Below are 20,756 nucleotides of genomic sequence, written 5' to 3' on the forward strand. Positions count from 1 at the left end.
GTGTTCACGTGGGTCGTTAAGATTAAGAGAAGGAACAGTCCAGGTTGCATAATATATAGTACTGTGTCCAAGTGAAAATGTTTAGTTAAAGTAGTCATAAGTTTGTTCACATAAAGTTTGAATACGAGCCTTTAGATGTTAACTGAGTAGCGATAAAATTACATTTGTGTTGGAGATTTTGCAACTAGAGAAAACAGGGACAAAAGTGTGTTTATACAAAGTAAAGCACTGAATAATTAATTACCCTCAGTTTGACATGTGTCCTCCTTCTGAGCCATTTTTCTCGTGGGCTGGAGGGAGAGAAGGGAGCCGAGTCCAAATTGTCTGCTTCCTGCATCTTCACACAGTCACATCGCATGAGCTGTCAATAAACACATACATACATAAGAGCAGGCATTACCACACAAAAGCCTTTGAAATCAATTCTTACAATAACATGGAACTACCTGAAGCCTTAAAATCAAATCTGCAGTTATATGTGGGGGTCAGAAATCACAATTCTAATGGAGAGCATGTTAGACAAGAGGAGCACTGACACAGATTAATGGCTAAGCAGTGATTTGGAGCACTCAAAGAAAATCGGCACTCACTATGTGATGGAGGCCACGCGTATCATTCCTGACTGATTGGCTGCTTGTTTAAAAACACATTCTCATACATGCTGAACTTGGACTGTGAGGAAACCACGTGATTCTGCTTTAACAAATTACTTTCTGTGCCACCTTTGAATCTTATGACAATTCTTTAACATGACCCTGCATTGCATGTAGCTGAAACCCTCTGAACCAAAACAATGATGTTCAGGTTTATTAGCTTCTGGATGGCGTTGTGTGCACTTCTTCTTCGTTCCTAGGTGCTCTCCTTATTCCACTCATGTTTTCTCACAAAGAGGACATGCTACAGCAGACTGTGGCAGGGTGAGAAAAAAAAACCTATTGTTTTTCTTCTCCCGGGTCTCTGATTTCTAATGATCAAGTTCAAAGACTGTTGGTGGTAATGGGACCTGACATGAAGACATGTTTTATTTCATCTATTTTTTGTTGGTATGTTTGTTGCTGTCTGAGGACGTGCCAGTGAACATCCTTGCCACTATCGTAAACACATAAACACTCCACATGAATGTAATCACTGTTAAAGATGTGACATATTTGTGGAGAGCTCAGACTGGCTCAAGGTTTAATTCCCATTTAGTGCTGGAAACACAAGCACTGATGTCCCTGTGAGACTATAACGGTGGGTCACTGTGACCTAAGAAAGCTGATGATGTATGGAGACTCACTTTAGCTGAGAACACATTTGCAGACCTTTAGAATCCTAACCAAGTGTGAAAGGAGTGGGCACCACACATTTAATTTCTAACCTAAGCAGATCAGAGTCGTACCTTTTTAGAAACCAGCCCAAATAGAATCCTGGTCAGATTTGTTCAGTCATAAAATCAATCTTGCTTGATAAAATGGCTCCAGCTTGTCTGAGGATCAACTGTGAAGCATGAGATGAATCCTAAACATCCTCACACAAGACAAAGTGTGTTGACAGTATTGATAGGGACCTTCCCTTCATTTCGCAGACCATGACAGACAATCCCCACACTCTTGACCATCACTCATTAAGGCTAAATCAAGGTGAAAAAAAGGCCTATAAATCACATGCATTCTGAGCTGTAAAACCACATCTTGATCCAGCACTGGATAGTAGCTCTACATTCATTCAAATGCCTTGAAATAACATAAGCTAGTAATTATGGTTTAAATGTTTGGGTAAATCTCTCTTTATATATTTCTTATTGCTGACTCTGTCCACGGTTACATGTTATGAAGGAGTGTTGAGGATTGGTGTCTTCAGTGCTGTGTTATTTGTGAAGCAAGAAGTCATAATCAGATGGACGGCGTTTGGTTTGAAGAAATTGCAAAAGAGAATATAAACTGTCACATTTCACTGCCTTAAACTATGAGTACCAATTGAAAAGTCACTGAGGTTTCCAAACATAGCATATGTTAAGGAACTAAACTGATTATAGGAGGAAAAAGTGTCCCTGGTTTGGACTTTCTAGAAGTCAAAATTTCAAGTTCAAGTACGAACAAGCAATAACGTATCAAAATAAATTAGAATGGCTAGTGAAGTTCCCCAAGGCTGAATCCTTGGACCCCTTTAAATCAATCATTACATGATTACGTGAAGCGAACAATAACCTTTCATTCTGTTTTTTAATATCTCAGCTTTTGCAGTTGTCTTTCAACTAATCACTGAGACAATACTTTTCCAGATCGGCAGAATTTAGTTGGGAACAAAATAATACGTTGTCAGTAAGGCCTGCCCACCTGCCGGAGAACAAAAGCTGCTACGTCAGTGGACTCCCAGTAGGAAGCGTGAAAAAGGTGAGGAAGAGCCACTGTTGGGAAGGCAGTCAGCACATCAGGGCAGTACAAAGCATAATCCAGCCTCTTGGTGCCCCACCAGCTGCTGGAAACTGGAAACACACACACAAATGCAAGAATAGGCATGTAGAAATCTGAGGTCAATTTTAGATCTGTGAAACCTCATGACCCTTAGTTCATCTATAGGAGATAATTCAATGAAATGAGACAGGACAGCACAGCTTCCTTCCCACTCACTGTTAGCGATGGTGTTTCCCAGCTGGCCCATAGAGCATATCGACCCTTCACTTTCCACACTGGTCACACTGGCTCTACGACCTCCCTCGTCTCCTCCTCCTCCTCCTTCAGTCTTTGTCTCAGAGGATGGCTGTGATGCCGGGCCTCCAGGAGTTTGTTCATCTTCCAGAAACACGTTTCTATGGCCTTGGATACCCTCGACTAGCAAGGAAGAGAAGAGGTGGGAAGGAAAAGCAAGGACAAACAGAGCAGGGAAGAGGGAAGGAAATGCTTTGATCAGACAACAACTGACTTGCCTCAGTCTTTAAATCAATGCTGTTATTTTGCCTAATAAGGTAGCCTCTTGCTGTGTATTGACTTGCTTTGTGTTTTATTAAGGTAAACCAAAGACAAGCACTAAGTATGAGCACAAGGACAAAGGCTGCCCTATATGGCAGTCAATCCATTTGTTTTGGCTTTGGAAGTCCCAGAAAGCACCTTGCTCTCGTCTCCCAATGACAAGTAGAATAATTTTATCAGTTTGGCTTCTTCTGTCCCACCGGCACATCTCTACATATATCTTTCCTATTTGTTCAGCAATAATACTGTATAATAGGAAAAAGAGTTCACTGGAGACCTGGTTTCACCAGACATCATGGATCTACTTGTTATTCCCTAAGACAACCTATAAACCGATCAATGCTCTAACAAGCAATTAAATGGGATGGAAACCCAACATACAGTATTTGTATGTATGTCACATACAAGCTAAGGTGACCCACTATCATACCATGTCATTTTACTGTAATACAAATCAGCCCTGTGGGATGTCTTTTGAATGTCATGAAGTGGGTGTATGGTATAAACCTTGAGCTGGAACAGGGAGCAACGTGGCTGAGGAGAGCCTGCTTGCCTGCAAATGTTAAACACAAGCCATCCTGTCAGGGTTGGTCTTTTATTGGATAGGACCTGCATCTCTGGAAAGAAATAATTCTCTTAACCCTTTTCCTCTGACATGATCCTCTGGCACCATTCTCAGCCATCTCACATCACTCCGACATTACATCCATCCATGGATGCTGTGTGCCTGCCTGCTTTACATTTTTTGTACCTGGGGTGTTAACATGCATTAAATTATCACCCAGAATGGTCATTTTTGTTACATGAAGCAGCCATTTAAGAGTAGATTATCCCGCAGCCTGCTGGTATAGTTAGAAATAAGCTGTCCGATGCATCCACATGTTGCTCTGTGTTTGCTTTGTGAAGGATTTGATACTGCAGCAGAATACAGATTAAGAGCAGCTCTCTCAGACGTGAGGGAGAATCTGGTGTGGTTAATAACTCCCCACAGTCAAGGCAAAGAACCATCCACATTAGGATGATGAAGATGATATCGGACAGATTCTTTGTATGAATCAGGGATGTTAGATAGGAAATATTTTAATTTAATGGGTCTGCTTTTGGGGGGCAGAAAATATTTTGGTGGTTGGGGAGATATGGCTGTCTTGTGGATTTATGTTAATTTACATTCGTTTAAATCACGTCAAAACACAATTTCTGCATCTGGCATTATTACCCACAAAATACAAGCACTGCATCATTTGTTTGTTTTTGGTAATTAATTAGGTTGTCATGATCATTTCTAATCATTCTAATCATCATTTCCAAATTTGTTTCTTAAATGTGAACATGTTTCACTTTCTCTTTTCTTAGCATAACTGCAAACTGAATTACGAAACCTCAAATTGGAGGGAATAAAATTAAATATTAAGTTTTAAAATATAATCATTCATCATTAGTTTGAGCCCTATGGTGGCTTTTTTTTATTTTCCGAAATGAAACTAAACAATTACTGTAATTAATTGATGATAGCAGCAACTGATAGAAAGTTATTTGCAGTCATTTGAAATCTGACTGAGGAGTAGCAGAAAATATTGTGGTCTCACAGCACAAAAGGTTTTTTTTTTTAGTGCTGGACACACATATTTTTTTCTAATGCTACAGCCAGCTGGAGTGCATTGTCAGGTCATTTTTACACATTTTGGGGTTGTAATATATCTAGGTGAATTTTCATGATGTTGGCCAGGTTTTCAGAAATTGTCGGGGGAGGATCCACAACAGAATGCAGATTTAATTCAACTCTCTATTTGGACCATTACAATGACTATTGAATATCACACAAAACCCAAAAACTGTTTGTAACTGAAGGGAGGGTTACTGTCTGTACACCATATTGTTTGTAGCGATTTGTATACCTGCTCTGCACTGTAATTTGTTATCATTAATGTGCCCCACAGTGCTCAAAGGAGTCTTATTCTCTTTCAGCCTCCGGAACAGTAGCGTGACTCTGTCTTTCTTTCACAGCACAGTAAGCAGGGAGAAGCAGAGAGGCAGGGAGAGATTATTCTGACGGATAGAGGGAGGGAGAGACAGAGAGAGAGAGAGAGAGAAAGAAAGAAAAGAAAACTGACTGACGCATTTTCTGACACATGCACAATTTCGAAAGACGTATCCTGAGGAACAAACAGAAAGAGTGGAACATCAAAAAACTGCAAGGCCAGGCAGAAAAGATGGGGCCGCATGGTAACAAAGAGAGACAAAAGGCGGGGGGAAAAAAAGGGGCGAGCACATGCATGAAAAGCTAAAGCTCAGTCCCACTAAATGACCGGCATGACAACAGAACGATTAATATTTAATCATGAGGCAGGGCAGAGTGAAACAGCCGATGACAGTGGTAAAAGAAAGGACAAGCAGAGAATTCATAAGGTGAGGACGTATGATTGCACTCAATGCACAGTGGCCTTGAAACGTCTTTGTAACAAAAAGAGATGGGAAGAGACTCTTATCTCAGAACCCTCCCCAGTTATTTCCATGCTCTCACCCTCCACACGCACACACACACACACACACAGTAGCATCCTATTAGGGAATCATTTCACAGCAGAGCAAAAGATACACCACTATCTTTACATTAAAGCGCCGTTAGCCATGTGATCAATACTGATAAAAATGACTGTAATTCCATGCGCATTTGCTGTCTTGGGTGATCATATTTCCCATTGGAGCATAGCTGGAAATCAATAGGAAGAGAGCTCATTCTCTCTATATTAGCAGCATTCATCATAATAAAGCCTTTACTGGTGACGGGTGTTGATGTCGAAGTCATACCCACAGGAGCCTGCTCTGATTGGCTCTCCATGCCTTCATAACAACTAATTACCATATTACAGAGCAGCAAAGGGGTGATATGTGCCTCTGTCGCATATATGTGTTTGTATGTCTGCCTCACATTATTTGACAGCACCCAAGCTCGATCAGTGGAACAGAGATGAAGACCCATAATTGAAACCCAGTATACCCACAAGCCTACGACGTGTGTTAGCTCTCACACGCCATCACCTTTACCAGCACCAGTAGCATTACTTTGTGACTGGCTGAACATGATTAAATTAATAAATCAAAGATTGGGCATCCAGTGTACACAAGCAGAAACACTGTGTTATTTACTATCATCTGTCACATACAAGCAACACACACTGATTACTCACAGGTTTCCTGTTTAAAGAGGGAACAAATCAGCTGATAGAAAATGATTTATCCAACACTTGAAGAACAATATGATTTCAAGTAGGTTAACTAGTAATTAATGAAGACATCTACGTTAGAACCTTACAGAAGAAGCAATGCTTGCTCTATATTTAGCAACTGTTATAATTTTGCAACATAAAAAAAGGACCCAAATGCAGAACACTTGACAGGGAGGAAGAAAAAACAAAAAGCAAGCTTTAGTAACAAACAAAGAAAAAGAAAATGCTGATTCTAGTCAGTCAAATAAAAGGAGCAGGCAAGAAAAAATGAGAGAACAGACAAAGTGGCAAACTCCAAGAACAAAGGAAAATACCAATGGAATGAAAAGAAAAGACAAAAACAGGAGATTAAACTAAACATGACACATGAGGAGAGCAAACTTTCAACATAAAATAGGAAGGAGCTAAACTAAAACCTGAAACCATAACCGAAAGCAGTGCAGGTGAGAGTGTCTTCTATTTTCTAATAAGCTGAAGCCCGAATTAATGACCACTGTGAGCACTCGTCTCCCTCTCCCTCTCCCAAATAAATCCACTAATACATTTTTTTTTAATCAATTTCATGATTGGGTAGAGAATCCTGCATCTGACTGCATAATGTGAAGCCGCGTCCAGACCTACGTTAGTGCAGTAGAAAGACAAATCATGAAGCTGGGACTCACATTTTATTGCTATTTGCTGACATGCTTCAGCATATTTCTGGATATTCATAACTAATGGAACTTTTGCTCATTAAAGTGGTTGTTTTTTTAGAATCTGTTTATTTTGTGCATGAGAGATAAACAATTCAGAGGTAATCATTTCCAGTGATTTTAAAAAGACTGAACACATTTGCATACTGCACATATCTAACAGTGGTGCTGTGGCCTTGAAATTAACAGCAGCAATTCAAACTTGTCAAACGTTTCACACTTTAGATGCCACAGAAATGTTAATGATTTAGTAATGTTACCAACTGTACAATAATTATACCATATCTGTAGGGGATTTTTGCCCCATGTATGATGTGTGATCAATAACTTTTCAGACCTCTAAATGAACAATAGCTTTGACACATCATGGCTTAATTGTTATTTTCACAGCAGTAAAATGCTACAAAGTTGGGAACTATAAGGATAAGTATAAGGAGAACTCATCATACATCTGTGATTAACTAATTAAATCAGATTTCTGCTGAAATCTACTGCACAAACTCTTATATTATTGTATTTTTCAGCTTTCATTTCAGCAAATTAGGTTTAGGCTGCTATGGCTCGCTTGTGTCTTAAGAAATAATAATAATTCATTAATTCAGATAATTCATCACTCTTTGTAGACATTTCGGTTTGGTTTTCGCTAACTGACTAAAGTTCTACGTCCGACACAGTTAAATTTTCATCGTTATTTTGAAGTATTTTGCGAAAATACGGTGAAACTGCAGCCACGCTTACAGAACAAGGAGTGTGTGTGAACAGAAAGAAAGCTAATTTTTAGTCCAGTGCCATGCAAAACATTTTGCCATTTCGCCATGGGATTAAAAAACACCACTGTATGTCAAAACATCAGAAAACAGTGAGACAATCATACCTACAGCTAAATAATTTCAGGTCACATATGTTTATGTACAAAATTTTAAATGAAATGTATACCAAACAGCACAATAAAAGGCAAAGAAACTACTCTTTCATCTACTCTTTCTCCAATACAAAACAAATGTATACTATGAATACTCTTTCATAGTATACATTATATGAATGTTTACATTCAAATAATCTGTTTCTTTTTTCTTCTCACTTAAGTGTACAGTAAGATCTAGTAAAAACAATAAATGAAAAATGTCTTAAATGTTTAATTAAACGGGTTTTAAATGTTTCAACACTTTGCACCAAACTACAAAGTCTTTTTATCGCGGTTTATTTTTGCAGACTGGTAGCACAAGCCATCAGCGCTTGTCCTACTTTCTCTCAGCGAGCTAGACGGATAGAGAGGCAGGGAAGCCAGGCGATGTGTTACAACTGCTGTTTAGAGTGATTCTCAGTGTCCCAAAAGTGGGCTAAAACATGCTTCAAATAAATCAGTGGCTCATTAAGGACTCGGTCTTGACAACCAAGTCCTTCTGGGGATTACAGCAGCACTGTGCCATATCTAGCACACTAATATCTCACACATTGTGCCTGATCCTCAGAGAGGCGTGGCAGGTTAAAGGTAGTGCACCATGAGAAGATGAAGCATAATTACTTTAAAACTTTTAAGGCTTTTGGAAAGCAGGATTTAGCTCTGACTCTGCAGGGCAGGCTCACACAGATGGGATCGAGGCTATATGCACAGGCTCTATGTAATGTGAAAATTAAGATTACTTAGTCATTGAATCCACTAACAGGATTCCTCAAACGATTCACCCCGGCTTTGAAATGCAAAATCCAAAAGGTTATTAATATGGCATTACAATTACACCAGAAAATAGATGAAATGAAATGAAATGAAAAATTCAGGAGCAGCTGTCCTCGGGTACGCTGGCAAATTGATTCCCAGGGTTGAATCACCCGTCCTACCTATGAGCATTGAGCGTCCATCTCCTAGAGGGTAGCGCTGATAGCGTGGCACAGCAAATGGTGGCAACTTGTGGAAGAGAGGTTGCAGCAGTGGTTCCAGTCTGGAAGCTGAAGGGTCCGACGGGTAAAACAGGTTGAAAATCTGAGAGCAGGCTGGATGGAGCTGGCTCACTGAGGGTTAGAAAACATAATGGACAGAAACAGGATTTTAGTATGAAGTATGATATGATACAAGACAAATATTGTCTGGATGAAAATAACAGTTTTTTTGGGGCATTTTTTTTTCTTTGAAGGACTCAAAGAAAAATAAATTCAGTTTTCTCCTTGAAGCAGGAAACACAACAACCTCTTGAGCGCTCAGATAGATCTCATCATTTTAAAAGTGTGGAGTATTTTCAAAGGGAAAAAAAAAAAAGTAGAAAAAAGTAAAATGGTGAAACCATCCAGAACAATTATGTAAGCCAAATTTGATCGGTGTAACACTTTCCATACAGGTCGGGGAAGCTTTATAATTGACTGACAAGCTAATAATGAGACAGCAGAAAACACCACAACAGTAACACAACTGGATGCACACACACACACACACACACACTCTAGCTGCTATCTGTGTGTGTGTGTGTGTGTGTGTGTTTGCGCCAGCGCATGCGCACATACAGTGCATGTGTATGAAGACGGTCACTGTCTGACTATTACCCTGGACGGCAGGCAGCACAGTGCGTCTCATGGCCAGCACGAGGCCGAGCGGACAGCCCAGCAGGAAGCAGTCTGACACCTCGAAGTCAAATCGTCCTGGGTTCAACACCAGACTGGTGTTACTGCCGCCCCGCACCTCCACGCTCTCCTTCATCAAACTGGGGAAAAGACATGGACACAAAATAGTGCATAGCTGTAAGTTTATACTGCAAACATCACATTACAGTACTGTGTTTACCATGAAGAATGCACAATAAGTTAAAGCGTACGATGGCATTTACTGCTAACACTTTCATTTTTATTTCACGAAAAAAGAGGAGCAGTCTGACATCTTAAATGTCAGTAATGTTCATGCTGAATTTGGGAAGGCAAATGTCCTGGTCTTGGCAAAGATGAGTCAGTGATGCTTTTGCTCTGTGCTGATTCAATAGTTGGCTTGTTTTAACATTCTGGGGCGCTGGGTTGTTATGACTCAGTCTGAGCAGCTCTTTGCTCAGGCTTCACAGGCTGCATCACGCTCACAGCTGTTTGAACAGCAGAGTCGGTCTCAGCTGCAATCTTCTGCTGACTGACGAGACCTCTCTGCTCTCTAGCAAGCCGACATTTCCCCATTAAGTCCTGCTCGGGAAGAAAGGATTAGTCAGTCTCCAGCCAACTTTAAAAGACAAATCAATAGTGCTTTGATGGTGTTGCACTTCCTTTTTTGGTTTTTGTCTTCTCTCTCATTACGTGTCCACTCACCACTTGTTCCAACCATGTCTGTCTGTCTGTTTGTCCACCTTAATTTATCTCTGCTGCAAAATATCCTCATAGATAAAACTTCCTCCACACTGCATGAAAAGAAACTGAGCTACTGGTACATTAGTTATTGGATGAACAGTACACAACTTCCCCAGGTCTGGCTCCAGGGTCCCAGTAACCCTTGTGAACCGTATGCTTTGCCTCACCGTTCCCCCAGGACCAATTTGTCTTGGGAGACCCAACCTGGGGTAAATAGCCCCCGACAGCATAGCTCCTGGGATCATTAGGGCACTCAAACCCCTCCACCATGCTAAGGTGGCGGTTCTAATAAAGGCCTATCTTGTCTTACATAAAATCTTGCCTGAAGGTGCAGAAAGGTCTTATTTTTGCTGCCTGGGTGGTACAAATTTCCATTTTTGCAGCTATAGCACATTGCAAATGTTAAAATATGTTGTTAAAATAAATGACAAATATAAGTGACAAATATTACACTGGCTAACTATTATTAAGTGAATGGTGACATGTTTTTATGAGGGATGAGGAGGACAGATCATATGACATGTCTCAAACTGCCCAGCTTTTTACTGTGGCAGCAAGTATCTGATGCCTGCTATTAAACCAAAGCACTGAAAATAGATTTCCTTAAGGACATTAGCTATGCACTAAGCCTTTCAGTAGGTCTGACTGCACATAATCCTTTTTCTGAGCACTTTAGGCTAAATAGATGTCTAATGCTGTCAATTATATATATTTAGGTCTTTGTTTTTGTTCAGCTTGAAAAGTTAGTTTAAAACACCAGTGAAATTACCCAGAACACATTCCTAACAAAGAGAGATTGGGTGAAAATGAGACTAAGTAAAGTAAAGCAAATTTCAGCTTGGTGCACTGAGTGCGCTCTCTTGGGTTTTCAAAATATTAGCATGAAGATCATTTGCACATGATCTCACAGGCAATTCCCAGTGCACATAGAAACATCCTGGAGTAAACCAGAGTTGGACAGCCATCCGAGAAGCCATTCTGATAGGATGGATAATGTCTGGGAAAAGGAGTTGTAATAAGCCATTCTGTTGACTGTGAGATTCCAGTGGGAGGCGCAGGGGAAAAGAGCACATCCAGGAGCAGAGGTTACCCTCCACGCAGGGAGGTTCTGGCTTAATCAGGAGTGTAACAGGAAGTGAAAGGTGAGAGGTGAGCTGCCATGAACACAATGTGTTATAACTGTGAATTGATGGGATTCTCTCTTCAGCTACTGTGTTACTGCGAGCCTAGTGGAGCACATGATTTGGAATGGGAACACTGGTTGCCTAAAGGGAACCGACATGGCAGTCGTATCCCCTCCAGCCACTCAGCTAAATTCAACCATTTGGTCTCCCACACAAACTGGCTGGCACAGGCTCAAATAGGCTATTTATAGTCCAGCAGAGGCAGGTAAGCAGGTGGGGCAGTCAAGCTGCAAATATTGATAAAGAGCAGGGACGAGATAGGTTGACATACTCTAGGAAAACCTGGATGAGGGCCAGCATGCAACATCATAACACACTAATGCTGTTTGACAGAAATGGATGACAAGATTTCTAATTTGATTCTGTGTGTCTGACGGGTGTTTTTTGGCCAAGATGTTGATGCTTCTGTGAACTGAATTTTCTTATACATGAAAAATGTTAAAATTATCCACACGTATCTGTGCAAATTAAAATGCTGTAAATCTTAAATTATCTGATGATTAATATACAAAATCTATGATTAAATATACTGAATATACTTTTGCTCGAGACTGTCCAAGAATAGCTCACTCCTGTGATACTTGACAGACATATATTCGTTTGATCATACATGTGCAAAGTTTTCTGTGTCTGTGCATGCATGAATGTTTGCAAATGTTTGTCTGCATGAGAGCATGGAACACTGAAAAACTGTAGTGCTTGCACTGAAGACATGCAAGGACATGAAATTATTCAACAGGTATTTAAAGGCAATGCCTGTTGAGTATTTACTTTGCACCGGCAGAAATCTGAACTGTAGCGGTATGCAGCGGAGAGAAAGTTAGTGTTTCCTTTGGGATGAACTGGAACAGAGACTGTGAGCCAGACCTTCTGGTCCAACATCAGTGTCTAACCTCACAAATGCTCTACTGCATGAATGTGCAAATATTTTCCACAGAAACACTCCAAAATCTTGTGGAAAGGGAGAAAAGTGGAAGCTTTTATAGCTGCAAGGCTGTCTGTCTGTCTATTTAGAATGTGATATCGATGTAATGGTCAGGTGTCCCAATACTTTTGTCTATATAGTATATTTCACCTCAATGATTAAAAATGTTATATAAAAATATAACGATGAATCATGAACTGTGAATCCTATTACTTGACTTTTTAGCATTACCCATGTCGCATCTGCAGTTTATATTATTTTGCGCATTATGTTGCTCCCCCAAATACTACAGTATTATACCCCCAGACAGGTGGGTATAATATAATGTGTGGGTATGTTCATGACTATTGCCCCACCTGGAGAAAAAGCTGTGCTGTCCCGTGCTAGAGGTGTCTCCATCGTATGAGTCGCTCTGCTTGCGGCTGAGCGGCGGCCCACTCTGGCCCTGCCCTTCGTTGGGGGCAGAGATATCGATGTTGCTCTTACTCAGCCTCTTGCTAGAACTCAGTCCGGGGCTGGACTCTCCAAGAAGGCCCGAGTTATCCTGACAGGAGGGAAGAGAGAATGTGAAACATTGAACAGTAAGCCTCATACACTTACAGTGGATGTACCAGGAAATTACACATAATCTAATGGGAGCCGATGGGTTTTCCCAGGTGAGCAGTTAAATGAGGAGGAAAAAACTGTGCCTATGTGACAGTGACTCTATTAGATGTGAGTGGATTTGAATGGCTAAGAGGGAGGAGGAGAAGGGGGGGGGGGGGGGGGGGGGGGCAGCAGACAGAGAGGGGGAATCATGCAAGGCTTAGCAAGAGCGAAAGGACATCAAATTATAAGCTACTTCAGGGGGCACTTCAGCAAAAATATGAGGAAAACGTTGCATGGACACTACAGGAACTACTGAAACTGAGCTCAGAACAAAAACAATCCCGTCAAATCGCCCACCGAATATAATTCAACTCAGGGATGTAATGATATGGGTGTTTTTTCAGGGCTGATACTGACAACAGTCATTAGTAATCAAGGAGACCGATATGATATGTGTAACTGACATAGATTTGAAGTAAAAATTAAAATCCATCTATTTTCTATATTGCTTATCCATGCAGGATCGCTGCAGGACTGGAGCTTATCCCAACATTCAAAAGGTGGGGTACACCTTGGACTGATCTCATCAGTCAATCGCAGGGCCAACCCACTTTATACTTGCACTTCACTGCATTTCAGAGGCACATATTTAAATACTATGGGTGGTTATACTGTGGTCGCCTCACAGCAAGCAGGTTCTTGGTTCGAACCCGAGCCAGGGCCTTTGTGTGACTGTTCCCTCCCACAATCCAAAGACATACACGTTAAGTTTATTGATGAATTGCCCATTGGTGTGAATGTGAGTGTAAATGGTTGTTTGTCTCTATATGTCAGCCCTGTGTTGATCTGGCAACTTGGCATGTACTCTGCCTCTTGCCCAATGTTGACTGGGATAGGCCCTGAATAGGATAAGCAGCGAGAGATTTATGATACATAGATAGATAGATTGATGGATGGACATTTAGATACAGATAATCATAAAAGCTCAATATCGTATCAGTAACAATAACTGGTCTATCTAATTATTTTAATCCAATAAATCTTCACTGTCCCCAGAGGGCAATTCAAGTGTAGTATATGATCACAATAAAAATACTATCAAGACCAAATACAAAGAAACATACAGCAACAACACACTAGCTTTGTTTTGCTCCCCACCTTTAGATTCTCAAAGCAGAAAATTGGGAAGAAACTGACTCAATAAAAGAGCTATAAAACAGGGTCATAACTGCATTGTCCACACTGAAGAAAGTTTATGAGTTTAGCTTCTTCAGTAAAACAGTCTTTGCTGTGCTCTGGAGTGGGTGGCATACTGGTGATTCACACGCACACACACACACACACACACACACACACACACACACACACACACATCAGTGACCTCCCCACTGACGTTTATTAGAAACAAAGACTTTCGTGTGTGAGACTTAGTAAAACATAGCGCAGAGGACGCTGTCTCTGGTGTACAGTGACATTTTGAAAGGCCGTGTCTGGACAGAGATGTTGTATTAAAAAATAAGATGGCGAATAGACATATCAGAGGTGAATTTTGTGTATGAGCATTTCTTGTTGTTTACTGGAGAGGATGTTGAGTCAGGACAGGATGTTCATGTAATTATTAACTTCACTGATGAAAACACGGTGTAAGACAGGCATGTAATCTCGATCATTAACAGTGATCTCTTAATCATTTCTCACCTGTAAAATTATTCTTTCACCACCTGTTCAGAGCGCCACAACCCACCATACACATCTATGTAACATCACCACCACCATCATCATCATCATCAACATCATCAGGTTATCAGTGTAATCGTGAGCTCCCACCTTCAGGCTCTCAGTGCTGTTGTTCCTGCTGCTGTTGTTGGGGCTGCTGGGCCTCTGGTGGTTGCTGAAGCACAAAGCATCAAAGCACAGCACTCCTCCCACACAATCGCCCATCAGGCATACCTGCTCAGAAAACATGTCATTTATCCACCCTCTGCATGTGCGCTCAGCCAGAGAGAGAGCCATAATTAGTAAAGATGCATGAATATAATTAATATTAAGTTATATTATAGTCTACAACACAAAGAGAAAGAAAAAATTGTGTGTCTAAAAGTTTAATACTTTGTTTGTTGTTTTTTGGTATCAGCCTGTAGCCGTCTCACCACCGTTCGCAGTCATTTTAATGTTTACAGCTGCAAGCAGCTCCTCCATTACCTCTGTACCTTCATTCAAATTCAGATTTTTTTTTTTTTAAATGTTGCGCTCACAACATATTATTAAGTCTGAAATTATGAGCAACCAAGTAGGAAAACCCCATTAACACCACAGGACTCTGAGTTGTAATTCTGAGTCAAACATATCAGGAATTTGAAAACTGAAAGCTGCTGTATGATATCTCCCACTTTGTTGAACAAACTACAGAAGTGTCAGATTTTCCTGTTCTTCCTATTCTGCTACCATTGGGTGAATTCATCACTAGCATGCACCCTTTTTGGCAGTGTTCTCAGTTTTGTGATGTTCCCTGAGTTTGATACATACTAATGTTACTACGTCACCAGACAGCCAACTATTTGAATGAAAAACCCCACAGTTGATTGCAATTAACACAAGTTCACAGTGACCGACCTGTAAAGAAATTACTGCAATGTGAAAAGAGAAAAGAATTCAATCATTATAACAAGCAAACCAAGCTGTGGACCTACACGTGTATCTAAATTTTGTACCAGTATAAAACTGCATTCACATACAGCTTATATGGTCCCATTTCTCAAGATGTGAAGTAGTTCCTCTTTATTAGAGGTGTTCATAAGCTGAAGTCACAATTGAGAAACAAACCACAAACATGTTGTATTTATCAGGATTAACCTTAACAAGTAAATCTTCTGCTGTTCTCTGTGTGAACAGCAACTAACGGTTACAATTTAATCCCATGGTACGAATTACATCAAAGTGAGAATTGTCTGGAACTAATTTTACCAGTTCTTCTTTACATGGATGCACTATAAGTCCAACAAATAGTACAGAACCAATGTATCAACAACAGCAAGAGCCAATCAAGAATAAACACATACTTGTATAATCTCCTTTACTATAATCACCTGTGGGATTGTTAACTTGGAGCTTTTGTCTGGGTGTAGCCTCTATCATTGCTGATTGTATTGACCAGTGGATCTCAATCAAGGCTTCATTACAAACATCTCGACAACAACAACATCTCAGCTACAGTGGCTAACAGACAAAATAAACAAACCGCAGAAAAACAATAATTGTTGGACACTGCCATTAAACTCGTTAATCCGCCTTTTAACCACATTTAGATTCATTTATATGATTTATGTGAGAAATTTTAAAAGAAGTTTTCTCACAGATCATTACCACACCAGAAAATGCAGCTTGTTAGCAAGTAGTGTGCATAACAACTGCTGTGAGTGAAATGTGGTTCGCTTAAAACAATAGAGATCTGGAGCCCTTTAAGGGCCTGAGCTCTCACAGATTACACAGCCCACTCAAAAGCAATCTTTGCTTCCTTTGACAATCATTGGCTTCTATTAAAGTGACTATGACTCATTATTCAATGATGAGAGACTAGAGTGAAGGAGTTCTCCCCTCCTCTCCAAGATGAAACAGACCTGTCCAGTGAATCCCTGCCCGTCCTCTGTCTGCAGGAAGCTGTGGTAGACCTGGTTGGCTCGGGCAATCACGGTCGCCACCGCATCTTGATAACGAGGTGAGACAATAGCAAGGAGGGGGAGAGCAGCCAGGGGCAGGTGGTCCACACTGCTGGACACACAGCTCTCATCATAGCTGTATGGGTTCAGGCTGTGTAAACACAACAAATAACAGGCTTAACAAAGCCCTTTGGGAATATTTCCTTACAACTTTGTAAAATGGCAGTCATCAATTTGTAATGCACCATAATGTTAAAAGAAATTAAGGTTACATTCATTAGATTAAGATTATGTCAAAAATTCTAAATCAGTGGTTCTTGTGGTGTTCCTTATGAGTTCAGTTCCCCATGACTTTTTCTACATTTTTACTGCCTCATTAAATCTATTCATGATGTGTTTTATCTGATTTGAGGCAATGCTACTGTGCGCGTGCATGTGTGTGTGTGAGCGTGTGTATGTTTTTCTTACCTTGGGGAGACTAAAACACAGTTACACATGGGGACTCACCTACCTTATGGGGACAAAATCCCCATGAGGGAAAACATAAAGCGTGTGTGTGTGTGTGTGTGTGTGTACACACAGGGAAGATAAGGAAGAGAAGGGTGTTATCTCAGGGAACAACAGAAGCAACAGAAGCAAACCTGCACAGGTAGCAGCAATCAGAGCAGAGTCTTTGTGTCTTTACAGCTGTGTAGACATTAATGGATATATGTGTGTGCGTGTTTTGGTGTGTGTGTGTCACAATGACAGTGCAGACACTTTGTGTGACAGCGTGGGGAAACAGTAAAACATGGTGTTGCCCTGCACTGTTTCCTTGAACAGCACTGCCAGCCCTGTCACCATCCATCAGGTGCTCCACCGCACCAAGGCTGAAATATGTCAGCGACCGTGGACACCTGACTACACAGAAGAGCACAACCTCTCTGCAAGTGTAAAGGCTGGCAGTTTTCATGCAGCACTGACATAAACAAATTCATATGATGAAACATTTTGGGAAGTACACAATTGCTCTCCAGGATACCGCTTAGATTAAAAGATCAATAATAATTTCATCTCTGCTCAGGCTATTCAATACAGGAATGGATTTGTGACATGTTTAACCTGGCTTAACATCAACACTGAAAGCAAGGAGAGGAAAGGACTGGCCTGGCTGTGCCTCCCAACGACTTCAAAATTGCTTGGTTTTTTTCTTGTAGTCAACAAGTTCCATGAAAACTAAAAATGAAAACTATTTAACTATGTGAAATCTATCCCTCAGTGCTTTCAAAATCTCCCTGTGTGTGTGGCCCTCAGTCCAATGCCAATTCATTCCTACTAACTAGTAATGTCAGTTTCATTCATATAACCTGCAATCAGGCTGTCAGTCTTTGTCCTAAGCTAATACACCATTACTATTACTATAGCATCACTACAACAGTTCACACTCGGATTAACCTGCCTCTAATGTGATGCTGTGCACATTTTTACCTCCCACAAAAAGGTACGGCATGCTGATTTGTCAGTTTGTCCAAATAAAGGGGGGGGGGGCACAGATTAGTTTTTGCTTTCACAGAATGAGTAAGATTGGAGTGAAGCCTTCTTCACCGCTAGAGAGAGCAGCTGTGATCGAATGAGCAGGTTAGTGAATGGAAGCAGTGTTAGTGACAATTAAGCAATCAATCAGAGATTGCTTTCACAATAAACATGCCCACGCCTCTGTACAACCCTGCAGGAAGGTCCCACATTGCCAGATTCTGTGCGAATTCAGATGAGGAGCAACAACAACTGACCTGCAGTTCTTTGTACATCCATGAGACAGATCCATGATTGTTATTGGCTGAGGGCTACAAGCCCACTACCCAAAGACTGATGTCCCCAGCACAGCAACATACAAATAATCAGGAGAAAACTGAGGCACAAGCAGGGTCTCTGCACATACCACCACACACTTCTACTGGGTCATAAGTGATGATTGGGAGAGGATGCTGATGCCTCAGCTGTGCAACAACAACAGTTTTACATAATTCAAATACTTTTGGAAATACATCCAGGCATACTGTATTCAGAATGATAATAAAACTGAATTTCTTAAATCTAAACAGACTGTGTACTACTCTTTCTGCTGAACACACACCTTCTAATCTAACTAAGTAAGCGAGAAAGTGCATTTACCAAAACATGGAGGATGTTCGTATTTTTCTGCTAATTGGCAGGTGTGATTTATTGGTAACCCCCTAACAGGCCTGTTGTGCTTCTAGGGGTTTATGAACTTATGGATTGTTTAATTGGAGTCAAACTTTGTGTTGCCATGGTTACTAATTGGAATAACCCAGAAAAAGAAAAATGAAGTCTTTGTACCGGCCACGCAAGGAAATGAATCTCCTACACAGGTAACACTCGGGACCAGAACAACTTAATTTCCACTGCCTGTGAAGGTCCCGTTGGTCAGATTAAACCATTCAGACTGACTTCATGATTGTGTAAATTTCTCATTATATTCCTATTTTCGGGTCCAAAGCACTTTTCATTATGCAGAAAAAACTTTGAGGACCTCTTCTGAATAAAATCCATCCATCCATCCATTTTCTATACCGCTTATCCGTCAGGGTCGCGGGGGAGCTGGAGCCTATCCCAGCTGACTACGGGCGAGAGGCGGGGTTCACCCTGGACTGGTCGCCAGTCAATCGCAGGGCCAACACACAAAGACAAACAACCACACACTCTCACACTCACACCTAGGGGCAATTTAGGGTAGCCAATTAACCTAATGTGCATGTTTTTGGTATTGTGGGAGGAAGCCGGAGTACCCGGAGAAAACCCACACAGGCACAGGGAGAACATGCAAACTCCACATAGAAGGGCCCAGACCGGGATTCGAACCTGGAACCCTCTTGCTATGAGGCGACAGTGCTAACCACTGCACCACCGTGCCGCCCCTGAATAAAATCATCCATCCAAATTATGTTTTATTTTTCCCCTAATTACAGTCACGATTCTTTACTAACACATGTTTATAGCATCTGTGGCCAGTTTCTGTTGTAATTACAAAGTGCCACACTACAGGCTTTGGGAAACCTGTTGGGGAAGAGAAGAGACACTAGATAGGATTGCTTTGCTCCCAGCAACACAGTGTTCACCAGTCAATCCGTGACATCTACGTGGATAAATCCACCCCCACAATCCCCACTGTCAACAACACAGCCAACAGTGACAAATCTGTGCTGGAGGGCAATTATTTACATCACCTACCAGAGAAACAGATTGAAAAATGCTTAACTGCTGTTCTGCTGGACTCTAATACTGTATGAGAAAATCAAACCGGCAAACGTATCCGCAAAATGACTGGCGACCCTTCAAACAAGATCTGTTTTTATTGATTGAATGAATTTCCCTCGGGATCAGTAAAGTATCTATCTATCTTATGTCTTTTGCTCGAAAAAGACGCATTGAAAAATGACAGAAAATGACTGTTTGTACCTTTGACCTGCTCTGAGGGTTGCTGCAAGCAAAACCCCAGTGATGTCTGATGCCAAACTTTCACTGTGCCATTGATTGCTGCTGACAAGCCACCTGCTGCGGCCCTTCTCCCAGTTGGGTAAAGTCGAGTTCACAGCAAGTCACCGAAATATCAAATTAGAGCAAGTGAGAAAAAAAGTGTGTGAGACCAACAAAAATGCCAACTCTTGGGCTGGAGCTGCCACACACCACAAGGTGTCACAAAAACAAAGCCTGCAGCCCTTAAAAGGACAGAAGGGAATATCCTTCTGTGTACAATGAGTCATGAGCTTTTAGCTGAGCTCAACTCCTGCATGTGTATGGGATAAAAAAAGCAACTACTCTCAAAAGTAAAAAAACAAAAAACAAACTCTAAGTAGTGACTACTGCTCTGACTGTGCATATTTTTTTTCTATATTTTTAATCCGTTCGTTAGAATATTATGAAATGAAACTTTTAATTCACATCCATTTAGATGCAAACGCATACATTCTTAATTAAAGAACGTATTTCAGTACAAGTAGCTCCTGTTCTGCATTCTGAATTGGAAAGCATTTGGTGAGGAAAACTGGCTAAATGAGTCCACACACACATTTTCCTGCCTTTCAGAGACTCTGTAACATCCAGCAGTTGACTTGAGTAACTCTATTCTTCTCAATATCTACAAATACAGAAATAAAAAAAGAACACCCACTAGATTGTCTGAATCTAAGTAGGGACAAAACATAGTTCACACAACAGATT

At 40.9% G+C, this 20,756-nt stretch overlaps 1 protein-coding gene across 2 annotated transcripts in view; it reads right to left on the reverse strand.

Moving 5' to 3' along the window:
* The window catches only part of pitpnm3 (PITPNM family member 3), a 75,285-nt gene that overhangs the window by 8,136 nt on the left and 46,393 nt on the right, over positions 1-20,756 (reverse strand). For both annotated transcript variants that reach the window (XM_046389467.1, XM_046389466.1), the window contains 8 exons: positions 16,500-16,689; positions 14,710-14,832; positions 12,651-12,838; positions 9,406-9,563; positions 8,710-8,880; positions 2,613-2,813; positions 2,319-2,467; positions 245-361 (listed from right to left, as the gene is read on the reverse strand). In XM_046389467.1, coding sequence (XP_046245423.1) covers positions 245-361; positions 2,319-2,467; positions 2,613-2,813; positions 8,710-8,880; positions 9,406-9,563; positions 12,651-12,838; positions 14,710-14,832; positions 16,500-16,689 — 1,297 coding nt within the window. The remainder of the gene's footprint in view (positions 1-244; positions 362-2,318; positions 2,468-2,612; positions 2,814-8,709; positions 8,881-9,405; positions 9,564-12,650; positions 12,839-14,709; positions 14,833-16,499; positions 16,690-20,756) is intronic.

The sequence above is a fragment of the Scatophagus argus genome, chromosome 5, assembly GCF_020382885.2.
Source record: "Scatophagus argus isolate fScaArg1 chromosome 5, fScaArg1.pri, whole genome shotgun sequence".
In the NCBI taxonomy this organism is placed as follows: domain Eukaryota; kingdom Metazoa; phylum Chordata; class Actinopteri; family Scatophagidae; genus Scatophagus; species Scatophagus argus.